The sequence below is a fragment of the Rhinoraja longicauda genome, chromosome 13 (assembly GCF_053455715.1).
Source record: "Rhinoraja longicauda isolate Sanriku21f chromosome 13, sRhiLon1.1, whole genome shotgun sequence".
NCBI classification, from domain to species: Eukaryota; Metazoa; Chordata; class Chondrichthyes; order Rajiformes; family Arhynchobatidae; genus Rhinoraja; species Rhinoraja longicauda.
The window spans coordinates 4,691,454-4,710,452 of NC_135965.1; the positions used below are offsets into that span (position 1 = coordinate 4,691,454).

General features: G+C 40.3%; 1 protein-coding gene and 1 long non-coding RNA gene across 3 annotated transcripts in view; one reads left to right on the plus strand and one right to left on the minus strand.

Annotated features, from left to right (window-relative positions):
- Positions 1 to 6,510: 6,510 nt before the first annotated feature.
- Positions 6,511 to 16,966, minus strand: LOC144599118 (uncharacterized). Its single transcript, XR_013547958.1, has 3 exons — positions 16,943 to 16,966; positions 11,416 to 11,456; positions 6,511 to 7,747 (listed from the first exon to the last, which is right to left on the minus strand). It is a non-coding gene; the product is annotated as an uncharacterized LOC144599118 (long non-coding RNA).
- Positions 16,967 to 17,212: 246 nt separating this feature from the next.
- Positions 17,213 to 18,999, plus strand: part of ccdc39 (coiled-coil domain 39 molecular ruler complex subunit) — a 77,666-nt gene continuing 75,879 nt past the window's right edge. For both annotated transcript variants that reach the window (XM_078410217.1, XM_078410218.1), the window contains exon 1: positions 17,213 to 17,496. In XM_078410217.1, coding sequence (XP_078266343.1) covers positions 17,407 to 17,496 — 90 coding nt within the window. In that variant the 5' untranslated portion in view covers positions 17,213 to 17,406. The remainder of the gene's footprint in view (positions 17,497 to 18,999) is intronic.

An 18,999-nucleotide genomic window follows, 5' to 3' on the forward strand; every position in this document is an offset into this window, starting at 1 on the left:
ATGTCTGAAGAAGGGTCTCGATCCGAAACGTCACCCATTCCTTCTCTCCTGAGATGCTACCTGACCTGCTGTTACTCCAGCATTTTGTGAAATAAATACCTTCGATTTGTACCAGCATCTGCAGTTATTTTCTTAAAATAACCAATGTGATCATTTGTACACAAAATAATCATCTGCTGTTCTTGGTGGATCAATTCCTTATATATTTAATTACCTATCTTGCTTTTATCATAAGCAATATCATATTATTAGTTATTTAAATAGATGTATAGAAGAGAAATAAATAAATGTTATTTCTGTCTCCCTCCCCCTGCTCTTTCCCCTCCGTTAATATTCCACTTTTATGAGAATTAACATTCTCCATTAGTACATTAGGTTTGAAATCAGACAGTGTAAACGAGATACACTGGTAGACACAAGAAACTACAGATGCTGGAATCAAGTAGAATTATATGTCAAGACAATCTGTAACTTTATGGCCCAGCCTATCCCGTATTCCTCCAATGCCATCGACAGATGACCAATTAATGAGCAGTACAAGGAACAGCACAAGGTGGATGTCAAAATGAAGTGACAAGGCAACAAGACATCACGGCATGCTTGTAAATCAGTGAAATCATTATGTTATAAAGAGAGTTAAGTAATCATAGAATGGCATTTATGAATTCACAAGAGATCCAGCTAAATGTAACTTCTGCAGTGATGCACATAGTTTAATGATATGTTTCCAGTGTATAAATGAACCTCAGGGATCAAGAGCAAACAAATTGCTTCAAATCTTAAAAGCAACCTCCCAGTCAAAAAGGCAAACATGCCAAAATAGCTCACTGTAGCAATGTACTCCTTTCTCATGTTTCTTTAAATATGAATAAATATGTTTTCCAAATATATGTGAATGTATAATGTTGAAACACAAGGAAAACAGAATTAGCAGCTCAATCATAAACCATTAAATAAGCTTCGAGATTGACAAGTTAACTATCACTTAAAAGTAATCTGCGACAGAAAAACAGGCAAATAGTTTGTATGTAATAGTGTTTTCTCTTGGTGCATGCTGCATTTTTCCCCAATCTACAAGCCATTTATAGGTATAATTGAAAATTAGCAGTACAGCTGTTTTGGGGGAGTAATTTATCATGGTGCATTGTTCATTACTGACGGTTAGCCTTGGCTCCAACAAGGTAATAGTTGCTGGGGTTAAGACGTGGAAAGCACTTCTGCTGCAGTGCTGGGTTTTCACTGCTTTGCTGCTAATTGTAGCCTCTTTCTATTGAATTGTGAGCAGAGTAAAAGAGCTTGTTTGGTTGTGCAGCAAAGCTGCCAGGGCTGCTCAAGCTATTATCAAAGATACTCTTGATCTTTTGAAAGCAGGAAATAGAATTTTTTCCAACAGAGAAAGTAATTTGTGATGCGTCCATTAGTTCTTCATTAAAGCAAGATTAAATTGCACAGCAAATCACATCTGTGTTTGGATGATTAAAGGGTGGCATTTTAGAGGCCAAAACTAATTACTAGTCAAAATGAATGAGAGTGAAAAAACAGACATGTTTTTACATTAGATAGCGTGGCTTGTAATTAGATTCTGGCTAATTCCACTATTTCTTCTCCTTTAATGAGATGAGCCCGTCCTCATCTTTTTGTAGGCTGTTCTAACTGCTCAAAATGCATAATTTTGATGTGCCTAGAGTTTATTTTAATGAAATTTCTCAGCTACCTTCTTTAACTGATGTTCTTTCTTGGGGTGCTCGGAAAAAAAAGGACTGTTATTCAACAGTAACAATCAGCTTAAAATACATTTTTCCTTTAGCTGTTCAGAAACTTAGAAAGCAGTTATTTCGATCTTCAAGTTAATTATGTTAGTTATAAATGAAATATAGTATGCAATGCAAATAATAACTTTAATTTACTTTGAAAACGTTGACTGAATGTACACCCATGCTGAAATGGCATTTGACTGTTAGTGTACAAAGTACATAATAGTGATTCCATTGAAGTAATACCAATATTACAATAAACTGAAGTCTTATCATAATTCTTTTGTTATTAGTTGCCTTAAAAAACAACATGATAAGCCTTAAAGTATAAACTCAAATTAAAAGTAATGGCATTCTATAACTTTTATATATTTAAGAATGGGTAAATTGACCATTTTAGAAGTCCTTGCATCTGACAAATTAGACTTGAGAACATAGCTGAAATATGGTCATAACTAAATATTATCTCAGCAGCTAGTGCTATCAGTCCGAATGAAGGAAATCCGATTTAAATTTTGTGCTGCAAAATCAAAATATAGGACTGGCAAGATACGGTTGTGAAAATTCTACCTTCAGCTTTATTATGAATATGACTATTGACTCATTATATCCAGGATTAATTTAATGAATTTAGTGAAATAAATTAACAGCTTAATATCAAATATTAAAAACTTAATATCAATGTAAGAATGAATAGCTTTGCTTTGGGTGACTCAGTGCTTATTTATAAAATAAACTGCTATTAACCCCCATCATCCCATAAAAATTACAATTACTGACATTTAATCCAGAGGAATCAAAATAATCCAATATTTCTATCTGTCTTTAAATATGCAGCACACAAAATATAGCTCTTCTGGTCACAGTTTAGGTATCTATGTCTGCCATTTAATTTCCAAAGAGGCTTGCAAACTATCTGGGCTTATTTCATGTTCATAAGTGATAGAAGCAGAATTAGGCCATTCGGCCCATCAAGTCTGCTCCGTCATTCAATCATAACTGATCTAATTCTCACCTGCAACCCTATTCGTTTGCCTTCTCCCCATAACCCCTGACACACGTACTGATCAAGAATCTTTCTATCTCTGCCTTAAAAATATCCATTGTCTTGGCCTCCACAGCCGTCTGTGGTAATGTTTTCCACAGATTCGCCACCCTCTGACTAAAGAAATTCCTCCTCATCTCCTCAAAGGAATGTTCTTGTATTCTGAGGCTGTGACCTCTGGTCCTAGACTCTCCCACTAGTAGAAACATCCTTTCCACATCCACTCTCTCCAAGTTATTTGTGATACAGATCATAGCAGTTTACACATTGGTAATGGTTTCAATGAATGCCTAGGTATGTATGCAGAATAGCTGGATCATGATCTGAGTCAGCACGCAAAGATGATTTGATGACAATGCTGTCATTTTGGAGTCCAAATGTCTATTTAAATAACTTGTATCCTACTAAAGATAGACACAAAAAGCTGGAGTAACTCAGCAGGACAGGCAGCATCTCTGGAGAGAAGGAATGACTGACGTTTTGGATCGAGACCCTTCTTTCAGATTCAATGTTTATTTATTTGAACCAGATTTTCTAGAGAGTTACAATAGCGTTGTGCTTTCTAGAATTATTTAATGTTGTTTAAGTCCAAAGAAAGTGAGGTAACAAGATCTGGAGAACTTTGCCCTAATTTCAATATCTCTTCATGAACCTTTTGCTCGCATACATATGGGGGAATGCATGGAGGGTATACTAATTTGGAAACTTGACCAGGAGCAGAAGAGCAGGAATATCTCAGTGGGAGAGTTCATATTTATCCACGGTATCACAAAATGCTGGAGTAACTCAGCAGGTCAGGCAGCATCTCGGGAGAGAAGGAATGGGTGATGTTTCGGGTCGAGACCCTTCAGTCTGAAGAAGGGTCTCGACCTGAAACGTCACCCATTCCTTCTCTCCCGAGATGCTGCCTGACCTGCTGAGTTACTCCAGCATTTTGTGAATAAATCGAGGTGTCATTTTGAGTCGAGACTCTTCTTCAGACTGAGAGTCAGGGGAGAGGTGTAGATCAATTCCTAATGCGGACATCTATACTTCTTACAAGAGGGAAACTAGAGATATGAAGATGTACATAGAACAAACGAAAGAAAGGTATGTAAAAGGACAAATCAAAGCCAGAAATGATGATCAAGATGGAGCCCACAATGGTCCATTGTTAACTACGGAGAAGGTGATAACAAGTAAACCCTAACGACTGAAACAGTGAAACTAAGCAGAACAATGGTGAAACTAGTAGGATGAGTAGGGTGGGGGAGGGACGGAGAGAGAGGGAATGCAACGGTTACTTGGTTAAAAGTCATACCGCTGGGTTGTAGTGACAGTGGAGGAGGCCCAGGACACAAAGGTCAGTAGGGGAGTGGGAAGGGGATTTAAAGTAGGAGATCATGCAGGCCAAGGCGGACTGAGCGAAGGTGTTCAGCAAAACGATCGCGCTTGGTCTCCTTGATATATAGGAGTCCACACCTAGAACAGTGGATACAGTAAATGAGGTTGGAGGAGGTGCAAGTGAACCTTTAACTCGCCTGAAAGGACTGATGGGGTCCTTGGATGGAGTCGAGGGAGGAGATAAAGTGACGGGTGTTGGATCTCCTGCTCCTACCTGTGGAGGGGGTGGTTTGGGTGGGAAGAGATGAGTTAACCAGGGAGTTGTGGAGGGAACGGTCTTTGCGGAAAGCAGAAAGAGGTGAAGATGGGAAAATGTCCCTGTTGTGATTGAAGAGAGGGGGAGCAAGAGCGGAGCTACAGGATACCAAGGAGACCCTTGTGAGGGCCTCATCTATGATGGAAGAGGGGGACCCCTATTCTCTAAAGAATGAGGACATCTTGGATGTCCTGGTATGGAACACTTCATTTTGGGCGCAGATGCGGCATAGATGGAGGAATTGGGAATAGGGGATAGAGTCTTTGCAGGAGGCAGGGTGGGAAGAAATGTAGTCTAGGTAGCTGTGGGAGTCAGTAGGTTTATAATGGACATCAGTCGATAGTCTATCTCCCGTGATGAAGACGGTGAGATCAAGAAAAGGGAGGGAGATGTCGGAGATTGTCCAAGTGAACTTGCGTGCATGATGGAAATCCATGATTTCTGAATGGGGGCAGGAGGTAGCCCCAATGCAGTCGTCAATGTAGCAGAGATATGTTGGGGGATGGGGCCAATATGCGTCTGGAACAAGGATTTTTCAGCGTACCATTGCTATTGAATGTCAAGGACAAGAGTGAGTCTAGCCACTTCTGTAAAACAAACAATAGTTGTCATTTATCAGCCCTTGATTGAATGCTGTCTTGGTGTTGCTGCTTGCAGGCATGGGAATTTGCCTCTGGAAATACCCATTTATTCCATACGATGAATAAAGATGAGTGCTAGATTTTGCATTGGATTCCTAGTTCCTTGACAATGCACGCATGAATTTGGCTAGCCTGATGCTGCCCTGAGTATCTCATTGTATATACAGTAGCCATCAACCTCTGTAGCCCTGTCCCAGTTCGGCGATTGTTTAGGCGACTACAGGCAACTAGGCTGTCGCCACACGGCCGCCGGGGTGTCGCGGGCATGGCCGTGAGTCGTCTCCAAAGAGTCGTAGCGTTTTTCTGGTCGTCGCTGGATTTTGTGAAGGCATGAAATTTTTCGGCGACTGTTGGTTTGACGCCAATGAGCGTAGCTTGACGTCTCCTGACGTGGGCGCTATCGTAGGTTGTCGCCAGGTTGTCGCCAGGTGATTACGGTTGTCGCCGGTGATGACTTTGGCGAATTCTAAGTGTGGACTTGATCTGATCACCCATCAGTGTAATGTGTCCGTAAATGATTTTAGGTTTTGTATGTTTTTGCAATTATATTCCGTTTAAAGTTTGAATTTTAAAGTTTGAAGTTTATTGAAATTTATTGAAGTTTATTACAATATTTTTGTATGCACTGTTATATGTTCTTATCACTTTAAAAAAAAATTGTTTGTATATCAATAAAGGAAATTCTTGACATTTCGATGAAGAATTGATGTATGAAGTTATTGTATTTCAGAATAGTTTCTCATGGCATCACTTTCAAATAGTCATGATGCAGAATGATTGGAAACCCTGCCGTACACCCCCTTTTATAGGGAAAGTGGGTGAAATGTGAATTGTCTTCAGTTGTCTTCAGTCTTCAGGGTCATAGCTTGTCGTAGCCTGTCGCGGGTGGACGTGAGTTGACTTCGGTTGTCGCCTCAGTGGTGGTAGGTTGTCGTAGGTGCAGTCGTAGGTGGACGTTCTACTTGCGACGATTGGGTTTTCGGTAGCTTGACGTCGACTAGGTGGTAGGTTGTTGTAGCTTGTCGTAGACATTGTCATAGGGGGGGTCCAGTCACCGTTTTTTCGACGACCTGCTATGACTATGACAGTCGCCAGCAGTCGCCTTAAAAAACGTCTAACTGGGACAGGGCCTTAAAACATAGCAACAGCGTAAATAAATAAACAACACAAAATTACAAAGCTGTTTGAATTGGAACCAACGGGAATAGATCAATTATTTCTAATGATTATCCAATTTAGCCTCCTAAATATTGATAAAATCTATCATTTGTTAAATCTCAAATAAATCCCAATTTTTGCTCCTCAGCAGAAAATCACATAAATATCTCCTCACAGAATTTAAGTTAAATTACATTTCTACTCAGAGTTTAAATCTAATTGTAAATAACAGATGTTAGTATTAAAAATCTGAGGAATTAATATATCCTTAAATCCTTAAATCTTGGTACCATACTAAAAGTATGATTTATTAAAGAGCTGTTAACTTCAGAAAATAGTTTACAGTTTTAATACGCAAGTGATGAGCATTATTTCCACCAAAGTGATGATCCTATTAAATAGGCTAGACAACTGCTAACTAAAATTGGAATCCATTGATCATAATCTGCCCAATATTTCATGTCATTTAAAGTTTTTGATTAAATGTAATGTGGAAGAATAATTCAAAAATGCTGTATTTGTGATATAAATTGAAAATTACTGATCTTATGCGAATTTCATTTTTATATTCATTGAAGAGATGATGACTTTACAGGCTTAGCCATCATTTAATTGTCCATCCTTCATTGTCCTGGAGAGGGTGGCTGTCAGCTGCTTTCTGGAACCACTAGTCTTTGACGTGTGGGTATCCGCACAGTGCTGTTCGGGGACACTTCCGTGATTTTGATGGTGAAGGAACGATGATATATTTACAAGTCAGAATGGTATGTAGTTTGGGTGGTGATGTCCCGCATGCTTTTGCTGCCGTTACCCTTCCAGCTGGTAGAGGTCTTGGGTTTGGAAGGTGTTGATGTGTTTTGGTGAGTTGCAGCAGTGCATCCTGTACAAATGGCTGTTACAGGGTAATGTAGGTGCTTGTGAGTGACTGGCTAAACAGGAGTGCTTGTCCAGTGGATTGCTATGTCTTGCATGGTGTTGAGCTTCTTGAATGTGTTTGAAGCAGCAGGATTCAGGTAAGTGGAGAATATTCCATCACACAACCAACTTCAGCCCAACTCGCCCAAATCTATCAAGTTGCCCACCCGAGCTAGTCTCATTTGCCTGCATTTGGCCCATAACCCTCTAAACCTTTCCTATCTGTGTTAATGTCTAATTTTTAAAAAATGTAATTGTACCCATCTCTACCACTTCCCATGGCAGCTCATTCCACAAACCCTCCTTCCTCTGTGTATAAAAGCTGCCTTGCAAGTTACCTTTAAATATTTTCTCTTGCACCTTAAGTCTCTGTCTGCAGCCTTTTTTAAAGTGACTGTGCAGAAGACCTGTTTAAATCTGTGTCGAATGCTTGTTGAAGGGTCCGTCAAATTCCACATATCATTGGATCTTACAAATGCAAGTTATTGTTCTCCACCAACCTGCCCCAATCCAAAATTCTCAATGAGTAATTTGTAGGCATGCATTTGAATTTAACCATGGCACCTGAAGAAGGTTAGTTCACCTTATAAATAATCTGGAATAAAAACAAAAGGTTGTATCAATAATGGTAGCTGGGAAACCAACAGACAGGCATAAAAACTGGTCTTATTCATTAATGTCCACTGTGAATCTGCTGTGTACACATGAATCCAGTCTCACAGCAACATGGCTGCCTTCCTGGCCCACTACATTGCAAGGGCGATTTGGGATGGGCACTGAATGTTGAGTTTGGCAGTGATGTGCGTAGCTCATGAAAGGGTAAAATAATATCACATAAGCAAGAAAGAGTACAGGTATAACCATGAACTGTTGATACAAATTTTGACAAAGCAAAGGGGGTATTTAGCAATCAACATTTTTCACTTTTCTCTGAGTGTGGTTGAGTTGTGGGACAGAATTCTAAAGATTATGGTGACATTACAGCCCTTTGAAAAGATTATAATGTTTTGGGATATATTTCTCACATTTCCTCAAATCAAATTCATGCTTTTAAAACAAGAGAAAAAGATTAAGATGTGGAAAAACAGGGGAACAGATTAAAAAGTGTCTTCAGTGTGTCTTATCATCCAACCCAGTGCATTTGTTTATATAGATTAAGTCCAATGCCATAAATGGGACAGTCAGCAAAGTTATTAGAAATTTATGGATGAGGTGTCAGAAATAGAAACTAATGCATAAACAGAAGAGTTGGGATTTATTAAGCCACATCTCCTTGCTTGACTTAGTTTAGTTTTAGTTTAGAGACACAACACGGAAACAGGCACATTGGCCCACCGAGTCCACACCGACCAGCGATTCCAACACATTAACACCATCCTACACGCACACTAGGGACAATTTACAATTATACCAAGCCAATTAACCTACAAACCTGTACGTCTTTGGAGTATGGGACGAACCCGGAACACTTGGAGAAAAGCCACACGGTCACATGGAGAACGTACAAACTCAACTCCATACAGTTAAGTCAGGATCGAACCCGGGTCTCTGGCGCTGTAAGGCAGCAACACTACCACTGCACCACTGTGCTTGATGTGAGGTTTGCTCCTTGATTCTTTTTGAGATATTAATGCAGGTTGCAGGACACATCTCTGGCAGCCCATTTTCTGACACTGAATGCAGACATAGATACTGTGTCTGATGCCAAGGAAAGATTAGCTGTTGTGAGGAACTTCATGAGTGTCTCAAGTATCCAGGCCAATTTCACATTGGTTACAAATCAACCCCAGAAATGATCACCAGCAGTATCCAATACATGTGGTATAATATTCACATAAAATATGTATACAAATAATAATAATAATAATAATAATAATAATAATGCATTACATTTATATAGCGCTTTTCAAACACTCAAAGACGCTTTACAGGGATTACTAGAACATAGAGAAGAAAATAAATAGATAAATAAATAAACGAACAGAAAAAGGAGACAGAAGGTGAGGTGACGGTCAGTGGTTGAAGGCAGTGCTGAACAGGTGAGACTTCAGTGATGTTTTGAATGTGGTGAGTGAGGAGGAGTCTCTGACGGTTTGGGGTAGTGAGTTCCAGAGGGTGGGAGCAGCGATGGAGAAAGCCCTGTCCCCCCAGGATCTGAGTTTGGTCCGGATGGGGGGGGACAGGAGGTTGGCAGCAGCAGAGCGGAGGGTGCAGGTGGGTGCAGGTGGGAGTGGCAGTAAGATATTGCACATTACAAATATATTTCAAACTATACAGTTTTTTTGGCAATAGATTGCTAAACTATGTAAATGAAATAAAATAGAAACTTCCAATCTTGCTACGTGGCCTTGCATGTTGATCTATGTAATATTTTTCATTAGGTTATGATCATTTTATTTTCAGCACATAAAGTTTTGTAATTAACAGACAACAGGATATGGTTGCTGAATTTGGAGATAGGCAATTGGAAGGAGAAATTCATTTAATAGAGCAAAGAAATGTGTATGCCTCGACCACAAATGGAAGTTCCACAATTTCAGTCTTGTTATATCAGTTTTCCAGTTATGTATACTTTGACGTCTGTGTTTGTTACAGTAAATTGCACAAGCCAATCCTCTAAGATTGATGCCACAGTATTAAAGTTTTATGATTAGAGACACTACATTTCTGCTGAATTAGGATTTCTCTTTGCAGTTTATGATCATTGCAGAAATTCAAACCGCATACCATTTCAGCTAAAGCTTATAATAAGCTTTTTAGATGTTCCTTGATGCTTCTGGTGATACTGATACAGTATTTCCATAAATCAGCAGAATTAACCAGTATCTGCAGCAGTGTAGTTAAAACTGGGCAACAGAAGTCCTGAATGTGCTGCACTGAATATTATGATAACATTCCTAAATATTTTCTTCTAATCTTCTCAAAGGTGATGTACTATTACATTTAATATTTATACTTTGTACCCTGCAAGCTATGATGCAAGTATTGCCAAGCCCAAGCAGAATTTCCAAAACATAAAATCTTTGTTCAGGTAACTATTCGTATAACATATGAAATATATAAAACAAACACATTAAAAGTAACAAGTTGACACGTTTCAATGACATTCAGTATGATAGACCAACATTCAAAATGTTTTACTTTAATTTTAAACAACTATAATTGACCTAAATCAACAATTATCACAGCAGAAGGTTGGTGTGGAAGGTTCTTCACATTCAGCAGGTTGTGGGTAACATAAATGGAAATGTTTAGAAGGTATGAAAAACAGTCACTTTGGGCAATTATTTTAAAATAAACGTTATTGTTACATGTAGATTAATCAATTCAATTTATAGCCTAAAAACTCATCAGTTTACTTTGCTTATGCTTATCCAAAATAAATATTAAAATGCTTGCAGCGTTTAATACTAATAGGGGACTAACAGTGTTGATCATTAAAAAATGCGAAATTTCATCTATATGCAAGACAATATTTAAAAAATAGCATTTACATTTAGCAAGATAGGTACGAGGCAGAATGGCTGATACTACTGAGGGATTCACTAATGATATTAAAGACTACACTGCATTTCAGAATATGTGTTAGTAAGATACTAATGTCACTTATGTCAGTCTCTAATGCAAACGAAATGAGTCTTTCCTGTAATAAGAAGCTTCATGGAATTAGTTTCCATTTGCAGAAAATTGCAAAAGGCAGACACTTTTATCTAAAAATTTCACTCGTGTCTAAGGAAAACTTATATTATTTGGTTATATTCCATCAGAACTAAAAATAACATTGTGCAAATTCTATGCATGCTAATGATGTATAGAAATCCACCTGCTTTCAGATAAAAATGAGTTTAATTTTCTGTTGCCAACTGCCTGGTTGGCCTTTCATAAATTACTTATGCACAGCTATTATTAAAAAAGAGGAAAAGCAAATTAGAAAAGTCTTCCTATCTCTCTGCAGGATTTCGGCAACCCGTTGCTCTGACTGCCGGCGTCAGCATTTTGTAAAAACCCTGCTCGCTTCAAATTCTTTACATTTTGCGTCATTATTGTAATTTTTATCCATTCAAATTTCTCCTAACTGGATCTTAAATCTGCAAATTTATGAAAAATCAGACATATCCAATTGTACTCACTTGTCACTATATGACATTGTAGTAGTTTGAATTTGTATTTAATTGAACGGCAATAAGATAAATTCATTTTTAAATCTTATAATTTTTAGCTGGGTGGTATTAATTTAAATTCTCATGGTTTTTCGTACATTACCTTAGAGTACACAGGAGATTTCCTTCGGAAAATAGTTAAAGCTGAGAAAAAAAAAATCAATGTTTTCAATTAGTTCCCTGGGTTTCTAATTAAATATACTAAATCCTGGTAACTTTAATATTTGCTCAAATGATTGAAGACATCCCCAGTCATATAACATTTAATCTAAAATTTGGCCTCTCTTGATCAATTGACAAAGTATGCAAAAAAAAAAACTGTTTTCTTAATTCGCATTTTAAAGTTAAGATTTTACATTGAGTATGAGCATAAAAACATCGTGGGCCTGTGTATTTTATGCGCCAGACATGAGATGGTTGTCAGCGAGTTATAAGACAATATTCAACTAAATTGTTCTGATGATGTAGATAAACTGTAAGAATAACTATTCATGATAATGAATGCCCACAAAATATCAAGATTTAATTCGAGTTTGAAAACCCTATAGACATTACTCCATTATTTGGAATAATTTTCTAACATTACGGAATGTCTAACAGCCATGGAAGAAGTTCGTAAAAGCTTAATAATTAGCAACAATTTGGAAACTGAAAGTAAAATTGCTACTTATGCCATCACTTTAACAATGGAGAAAATAGTGAGGAAAATGGCTCAGCAGCATCTGCTGCAACCACTTGACTCATTTTAAAAGTGCATTTAGACATCTTTCAACTACCATCTCAAAGATGTCTATTAGTCTTTACACTACTATCAAATTTTACACAAGGTACACTGATAAGTTGGCCCACTGTTTTTGTTAAGTAAAATATCTCTTAATATATTTATACAATATAAAAGATAAATTGTAAAATTAGAATGGAAATGTGATCAGACATGTAACCAGATCCATAAACAATGTAGCTGCAATGGCAACCTAGAGATTGGTTGTTCTTTGGCAAATAATTATTTTCCAGATTCCCCAAAGCATTTTGTTTGCTAGGCATAAATCAGGATTATGATGGAATACTCTCCACTTCCCACGATTAGAGCAGCTCTGGCATTGCAGGCTTGGTATAATCCAGGACAACATTACTACCTTGGTATTGAAATTGGTTTATTATTGTCAAATGTACCGAGATACAGTGAAAAAGTTTGTTTGCATGCTGTCCGTTCAAATCATACGAAACAATCAAGCCATACACAAGTACAATTGGTATTTTGAATAGAGATTTAAAAGAGTGAGACAATTGCAGAGGATGATAGTAGATCCTCGTATGAGACCGACACGTAAAGAGTCTCCATGCTCTGGTGTCATCTTTCAACTACCTTAAACATTGAAGGTAGACACAAAATGCTGGAGTAACTCAGCGGGTCAGGCAGCATCTCGGGAGAGGAAGAATTTGTGTGACGTTTCGGGTCAAGACCCTTCTTCAGACTGAAGAAGGGTCTCGACCCGAAATGTCACCCATTCCTTCTCTCCCAAGATGCTGCCTGACCCACTGAATTATTCCAGCATTTTGTGTCTACCTTCGATTTAAACCAGCATCTGTAGTTTTTTTTCCTACACCTTAAACATTGAGTTCCTTCACTACCAGCAGCATACATTGTCCATCTACAAAATGCACGCTGCAGTTACACAAGACTTATTTGATGGCACCAAGCAAACTCCTGATCTGTACTGGGGCAAAGTTGCATCCTCATTGAAACCTTAGTACATTCAAGTTTTACATTATTGGATAAATATCCTACAAATCCTCCTTGAGTAGCATCATGGAAATAGTTCTGCTGTAGAATCTGTAATGATTCAGGACAATGGTTCATCGTCAGAAAGATAATGAAGGAAGAGTAGTATGTACTGGCCTTGCTAACAATATCCACACCCCAAGAATGCATTTGGAAAATTAACCAGACATCATTCAGCCAAAAATGAGCTTATCTTTGACAAACTCCTGCTCTGTACTAGAAATTGAATATTAATTTGATGTACCACAACCAATACACTATACGACAATTCCACTACAACAATTATTTGTATTTGGAAGAATGTGTATTCTGTAACATGGAAAAGAAGATCACATACACCTGATCCTCAAAACTTTGAATCATTTCCAGGTGATCGACAGACAGTTTTTAATTTAATTATTCGTTGTATAATAAATCTGAAAACAAAATTGTGAATTTATAATTTCTCCAGTAGAATAAATAGAAAAGAATATATTCACACACTTAAATTTCCCTCAAGTATGAATAAATGTGTGTCAAGGAGCCTGTTTCCATGCTGTATCTTTAAACTTAAACTAAGTTGAAAACTAAACTTAAACTGAAGATATTTCATGGCATTTCAGAGCAGTATTATCAAACAAAGGTTAGAAACAGAAAATGGGTGCAGGAGTAGGCCATTCGGCACTTCTAGCCAGCACCACAATTCAATATGATCATGGCTGATATTCCAGAATCAGTACCCTGTCCCTGCCTTCTCCCCATATCCCTTGATTCCATTAGCCCTAAGAGCTATATCTAACTCTCTCTTGAATACATCCAGTAAATTGTCCACCACTGCCTTCTGGGGCAGAGAATTCCACAGATTCACAACTCTCTGTCTGAAAACCGTTTTCCTCGTCTCAGTCCTAAATAGCCTACTCCTTATTCTTAAACTGTGACTCCTGGTTCTGGACTCCCCCAACATGGCGAACATTTTTCCTGCATCTTGCCTGTCCAATCCCTTAAGAATTTTCTATGTTTCTATAAGATCCCCTCTCATCCTTCTGAATTGCAGTGAATATAAGCCCAGTCAATCCATTCTTTCATCACATGTCAATCCTGCCATCCTGGGAGAACCTACGCTGCACTCCCTCAATAGCAAGAATGTCCTTCCTCAAATTAGGAGACCAAAACTGCACACAATACTCCAGATTCGGTCTCACCAAGGCCCTGTACAACTGCAGTTGGACCTCCTTGCCCCTATACTCAAATCCTCTTACTTTGAAGGCCAACACGCCATTAGCTTTCTTCACTGTCTGCGTCCCAGAGTACTCAAGGAGGTGGCCCTAAAAATCGTGGATGCTTAATCTTCCTTCTTGTTCTTGCTACCAAGGTGGATAACCTCACATTTATCTACATTATTCTGCATCTGCCATGCATCTGCCCACTCACCCAACCTATTCAAGTCACCCTGCAGCCTCATAGCATCCTCCTCGCAGCTCACACTGCCACCCAGCTTTGTGTCATCCGCAAACTTGGAGATGTTATATTTAATTCCTTCATATTAACGTCTAAATCATTAATATACTGCATATGGTAAATAACAGGGGTCCCAGCGGCACCCCACTAGTCACTGCCTGCCATTCTGAAAAGGACCCATTAATTCCTACTCTTTGTTTCCTGTCTGCCAACCAGTTCTCTCTCCATGTCAATACCCTACCCCCAATACCATGTGCTCTAATTTTGCACACTAATCTCTCATGTGGGACCTTATCAAAGGCTGTTTGAAAGTCCAGATACACCACATCCACTGGATCTACCTTATCCATTCTACTTGTTATATCCTCAAAAAATTCCAGTTTGGTCAAGCATGATTTCCCCTTCATAAATCCATGCTGACTTTGACCAATCCTGTCACTGCTTTCCAAATGCGCTGCTATTACATCTTTAATAATCGACTCAAGCTTCTTTCCTACTACCGATGTCAGGCTAACTGGTCTATAATTCTGTGGTACTCTGGGACGCAGACCATCAGGCCCAGGGGATTTATCTGCCTTCAGTCCCAACAGTTTATCCAACACTATTTCATGACTAATGTGAATTTCCTTCAGTTCCTCCATCACCTATGATCCTTGGTTCCCTAGTATTTCTGGGAGAATGTTTGTGTCTTCCTTAATGAAGACAGAACCAAAGTACTTGTTTAACTGGTCTGCCATTTCCTTGTTTCCCATTATAACATTATATTCCCATTATTTCCTTGTTTCCCATTATAAATTCACTGTTTCTGACTATAAGTTTCTGACTGTAAATGGCCTACATTTGTCTTCTCCAATCTTTTCATTTTCACATATCTAACAAAGCTTTTAGTCAGTTTTTATATTCCCCGCAAGCTTTCCATCATGCTCTATTTCCCCCCTCTTAATTAACCCCTTTGTCCTCCTCCTCTGATTTCTAAATTTATCCCAGTTTGCTGCTTCCTCTGGCTAATGTTATGCCTCTCCCTTGGATTTAACTTCCTTAGGTTAACATTAAATCATATAAGGAGAAATTAGGGTAATGAACACAAGCTTGGTCAAAATTGTTATAAAGACATTTTAAAGGAAAAGTCAAGATGTTTTATCGTCATATATCAAGTCAAGATTGTTTTATTGTCATATGTCCCAGATAGAACAATGAAATTTTTACTAGCAGCAGCACAACAGAATATGTAAACATAGCTACACGGAGGCAGAAAGGAAAGCTCTACAGCGGGTAGTCCATAAAGCTCTGAGGGCCATCGGAACACAGCTACCAGACTTGGAGGGCATCTACAACACACGATGCCTCAGAAAAGCCACCAGCATCCACAAAGACTCTTCACACCCCTGCAACAGTCTGTTCGAACTCCTTCCATCGAGCAGACAATACAAGGCCTTCTACGCCCGCACCTCCAGACTCAGGAACAGCTTCATCCCCAGGGCCATAGCTGCTATGAACCGGTCCTGCTGAGCCGGATGGTCACAACGCATAGATCAACTTGCACTTTACCCTGTCTAAAACTGTTACAATTGTTTAGTTGGGTTGCTGTTGTCTAAATTACTTAAATTATTGCATCGTATGGGAGGCGCATTCCCAATCTCGTTGTACCCCTGGGTATAATGACAATAGATATACTGTATTGTAGTACTCAGTAAACAATATAATAAAAGAGAAAAAAAGTTCAGTGTGTGTGTGTATATATCATATATATATACATATATATATAAACATCACGATGAAGGTTTCAAGGTGTGGCGGGGTCAACTTAATGTTACTATGGTGTTCTAACTCTCTATATCTGTATCCTCAAACTTTTTGATTCTTTGACCAAATTTCAAGTTCAAACATTCAAAAATGGTAATTAGGAACAGGAATGGGCCACTTGCACAACTCTGCTCCGCCACTAAGTCTCTAAAGAGTAAGTCTAAGTCTCTGTGAACTCAACAGTGCATTTCTTGAGTGCCTGGGTAAACTTTCGCTGCCCAACCAATCTCTGCCTTCAACGTGTTGAAAGTCTGTACTTTAAGGATTGGAGTTCCAAAGACTCACATTCTTGAGAGAATATACTTTCCCCTCGTCTCTATTTTAGGAACCAATTCATCATACTTGCAGATAGACATAAAGTGCTGGCCTGGAGTGACTCAGCGGATCAGGCGGCATCTCTGTAGAGAAGGAACAGGGTCGAGAACCTTATCTTTGCTTCAGACTGTCTGAAGAAGGGTCTCGACCCATTCCTTCTCTCCAGACATGCTGCCCGTCCCGCTGAGTTACTCCAGCATTTTGTTTATATTTTTAGTTTAAACCAGCATCTGCAGTTGCATCATTACACATTTCTGTTGGGTGCGCCCCGATAATACCGTCGGCCGCTCACCGTGAATGCGCTCCCGTCTACAAGCGCCGCCAATAGCGCCCCCCGCCGGCTCACAGCGCGCCCTGCCGGCCCCACAGCGGCCCCCCGCCGGCCCACAGTGGCCCCACAGCGCCCCCCGCCGGCCCACAGCGCGCCCCGCCGGCCCACAGCGCCCCCCGCCGGCCCACAGCGCCCCCCACCGGCCCACAGCGGCCCCACAGCGCCCCCCGCCGGCCCACAGCGCCCCCCGCCGCCCCCGCCGGCCCACAGCGCCCCCCGCCGGCCCACAGCGCCCCCCGCCGGCCCACAGCGGCCCCCGCCGGCCCACAGCGCTCCCCGCTCCGTCCGGAAGTGCGTCTGTTTACAGCCGGAGGTGTCCGTCTCCAAGGCGGTTGCTACGGCGCCGGCACTAGCGGAGGGCAGCGGGTCTCTCACGCCGACTCTTTGTAAAAAGTATACATTTGCGTCGATGTAAAGCCCAGAAAATGACGAGCGCTGTTCTGTGTGAAATAAACTGGGACGATGGCTTCGCTATTCCGGTGTCAAACACAGACAACAAGTCTTTGGAGGATGAGGTGAGTGCCGGGGCCGGGGGGAGTCCGCAAGCGGCGCCCGCCGCCCGCCGTCCGCTGCCTGGGCAAGGCGGACAGAGCTGCAGCAGATGGACTCACCGGTTATATTTATATTTATCGTTGATATTTACAAAGAGTAAATCAGTGATGGACTCACCGTCCCCGGCTGAGTGAGGGGGCGGCCGGCGGGTGAAGTCACCGGCTGCTGCTCCCCGGCCCGGGATCCCGCTGCCGCCTCATGCACATAAATCTGGTTTAACTCACATTTGTTTCCCGGCTGGCCGATGGTTTGTATTTAAATATGTTGCCAGGCGTCGCATTTCCGACTTGCGAACTGTTCGTGTTATGAACAGTTCTCGGTTACGGACCCTGCCGTGGTTTATTTACGGCGTCAATGCTCATCGTTTAGTTCTGCTTTTGGCGTCGTTGTCCGGCTGTGGTTCTATTTGTTGGCCAACAAGCCGGACCCTGCACCTCTGAGCATATTATTTTCAAAGTAGAGTCTTATCCCCATCGTGAGAGTTGAAAGCATCATTTAATGGTGTTGAAATGAATTCTAAGAAATGTACTGCTCAAATTAAGATTCCAGGACATCATCAGAGAAGGGAACACAATGGCTTTAATTCTGTGCAGTCTACAATTATCATATCATATCATATCATATATATACAGCCGGAAACAGGCCTTTTCGGACCTCCAAGTCCGTGCCGCCCAGCGATCCCCGCACATTAACACTATCCTACACCCACTAGGGACAATTTTTACATTTACCCAGCCAATTAACCTACATACCTGTACGTCTTTGGAGTGTGGGAGGAAACCGAAGATCTCGGAGAAAACCCATGCAGGTCACGGGGAGAACGTACAAACTCCTTACAGTGCAGCACCCGTAGTCAGGATCGAACCTGAGTCTCCGGCGCTGCATTCGCTGTAAAGCAGCAACTCTACCGCTGCGCCACCGTGCCGCCCTGTTGGATCCCTGTCCACAATTCCTCAAATACTGGAGGGTATGGAGATTAAGCAGAGACTGCAGGGGTAAACGAGGGTAATCTGTATCTGGAACGAGCACAGAGAAGGCTATCGAAGCAGATACAAGCACGACTCTCAAAACACATTTGGACAAATATATGGATAAGAAGGGGAATATGGGGCAGATGCAGACAAATGACACAAGCCCAAATGCCAACTTGATTGCCATGGATAAGGTGAACTAAAGGGCATGTTTCCGTGAAAAGTTATTAAGAAAAGTACAGATGACAAAAGGAATGTATCTTCATGCTGATGCTAAACTTATTTCATATTCATTAGAATGCGCTTCAATGTTATGCTTTGATGCAGAAGCACACTACAGTCAATGGTAAAAATTTGAAAAAAAAATGTGAATGCGAGAAATGTTGAGTAGAACAGGCAGTACCAGTGGAGAGAGAAAAACAGGGGATGATTCAAAGGTCATTTTATTGTCACGTGTACCAATTAAGGTACAGTGAAACTTAAATTACCATACAG